This window comes from Limulus polyphemus, unplaced genomic scaffold (assembly GCF_000517525.1).
Source record: "Limulus polyphemus unplaced genomic scaffold, Limulus_polyphemus-2.1.2 Scaffold751, whole genome shotgun sequence".
NCBI classification, from domain to species: Eukaryota; Metazoa; Arthropoda; class Merostomata; order Xiphosura; family Limulidae; genus Limulus; species Limulus polyphemus.
Genome location: NW_013666361.1, coordinates 394,651 through 397,375, shown reverse-complemented (window position 1 = coordinate 397,375; position 2,725 = coordinate 394,651). Strand labels below are relative to the sequence as shown.

Genomic DNA, 2,725 nt, shown 5'->3' with positions numbered 1-2,725 from the left:
GACGTAACAGTATGTATATATATATATATATATATATATATGTGTGTGTGTGTCTGTCTGTCTGTGTGTATATCATAATTTAAGGACAATAAGGGACATTTGATCCATTTAGGCCATCCCATGTATTACACGAAACTGCAGAATAAAAATAAAACACTCAAAGCCAGCCTTTATCACCTAAATATTTATCAAACAGCCCTTAACCTCCCTTAAATTTATTGTATCCACCACATCCAAAGGCCAACCATCCTGTTAGAAAAATAAGACTATCTTAGCTGAAGATGACTCCTACCCTGCCAAAATTTATATTTGTGTCCCCTAGTTTTACTATTCTCTCCATCAAGTATGAAAGAAAGATGATGCATCAACACTATCAATTCCCTTAACAATCTTAAATACCTCAATTAGATCCCTTCTAACTCTTATTTTTTCAGGAGAAAACAAATCCAGATATCTTAACCCCTCCTCATATGAACAACCTTTCCATTCCAGGTATCATCCTAGTATATATCCTCCTCTGAACCCTTTCCAACAATTCAATGTCTTTCCTAGTGTAAGGAGCCCAAGACTAAACCAATGCTCCAAATGTGGCCTAACCAGTGACGTGTACAATGAAATTATAATCTCTTTTGACTTGTATTCAATGTTTATGTAGATACAATCTAAAATCCTATTTGGTCTGCCACTAGAACAGCACATTACTTGGATGACTTAAGAGACTGATGAACCAGAACACCAAGATCCTTTTCTTTCATAACATTGTTAAAGGTTATTCCTGTCAAACTATTTTTGTAATTCGAATTATAATATTCCATTTAATTACCTTGCATTTACTGTAACTAAAAGCCGTCTGCTATTTATTTGCCTAACTCACCAAATAAGCCAAATCATTTTGTAAAACAGCAGCATTCTCCTCATTGCCAGCAACACCCAAAACCTTAATACCCTCAGCAAATTTAAGTAATTTATTGACCATTCATTCATCTATGTCATGTAAATCAAAAATAGCAAAAGTCCTAAGACTGAGTCTTGTGCTACTCCACTTGTGACATTAATCCAGTCTGATTGAATTCCATTTATAACAACCCTCAGCTTTCTATCCAATGAGCCAACCTAACCTACACACCTAAAAAGATAATTTTTCAACAAGCCTTTTACACTGCACCTAGCCAAATGCTTTCTGAAAATCTAGATACATCAAATACAGACTCGTATCTTCATCTATATAAGCAGTAACTTTTTCAAAGAATGTCAAAAGGTAATAAGTTAAGAATTTTCCATATTGAAACCACACTGACTATCCAACAAAATTTCAAACTTTCTTAACTGACTTTGTAAAGCATCTTTTATCAGACAATCAAAAACTTTTCCCAGCACTGTGTAAGACTAATAAGCCTATAATCATGTGGAAAATTTTTATAACCTTCCTTGAAAAGAGAAGCAAATGGCTCAATTGTCCATCTTAACCTCCTAAAAAAACCATTTGAGAAATATTATCTGGACCAGAAGTTTATCATCATTTTTTAAATTTCCCAATAAAATATATAAATATATATTGCATTTACAATATCAGAATTGATATAGAGAAAAATTACTCTAATGCATAAAAAAACTTATATTTATCATCCTTTCAGCAAAGAACAGAATGTTACTTTAGAAATTTTAAATCTGAAAAAATAACAATTATTAGATTTGAAATTATTGTTACAATCACTCTTCTAAATTTTTCAGAGCATCTTTACAATGTCTGCCAGAACCTTGTTATTTACAGGAATTCATATGTGATAGAAATATACATTACTGACTTAACACGGTAAGATAAAAAGCTACACATACCTTACAAATGGAGTTATGGCTGCCAGGTTTTGTGTGGAGATTACTTTCATATGCCACTTTATCGTAATCACTGTTACGAACATTTTTGCTCAATACTATTTCTGATGGTTTATTTTCGACCTTTAATGGATAGCTTGCATCTATTGCATGTGGACTTCTTATAAAAGATACCAAAGAGTCAAAGTCAAAGCTTCTATGTCTTTCTTTGTCTGTTTTTTGTTCACCAGCTATGTTTCTTTCCAAAGTTCTGTGCATCAAGATATTTCCATTCTGGACTAAGGGAGAACTGGAGTGTTTATCACCCTTTTGAGTGTTAAAAAAAGTGCTTTTTTGCTCTTCATCAGGATATTTTCTGTTCTCCACCAGTGCTTCTATTTTTACATAATCATCTGATGTATTCATGTTTTCAGCTGGAATTCTACTACCTCTATGTTTCCTATTAAAAAGAAAAATGTAAATACAAACATAGCTTATATTTTGATTATGTAAAAAGCTTCTTGTTAATAATATATGCATATAGTTCAGCAATTTAAGAACATTCTCAAAATTCAAAAATGAAAACATTCGTAGTATCTGTATCACAATAGAGCAAGGTGAAACTTACCAAATATTTGAAAAAAAAGCAAAATGGCCCAATGATTTGCAAACATTAATTCAGTTTTGATTGATGTACTTTAGGCTTACAAAATTCAATATTGTGATTGGTTACAATTTTTTTTTCTTGCTTCACCAGGTAATTCTGTCCGTTTCAATTTGTTTTTCAGATAATTTTGCCTTTAAAGGAAATTTCCTTGATATAAATGTTCAGACTTACCACAAAGCTACTGGAAGTAATTTTTTAATATTTCTTGTTTTTTTTTTATTTTATCTCCTGTGTTGCGTCAGCGAG

The 2,725-nt window shown here is 31.8% G+C and overlaps 1 protein-coding gene across 1 annotated transcript in view; it reads right to left on the bottom strand.

Annotated features, from left to right (window-relative positions):
• The window catches only part of LOC106460319 (ras GTPase-activating protein gap-2-like), a 30,703-nt gene that overhangs the window by 3,519 nt on the left and 24,459 nt on the right, over positions 1-2,725 (bottom strand). The window contains exon 16 of the mRNA XM_022387015.1: positions 1,837-2,272. Coding sequence (XP_022242723.1) covers positions 1,837-2,272 — 436 coding nt within the window. The remainder of the gene's footprint in view (positions 1-1,836; positions 2,273-2,725) is intronic.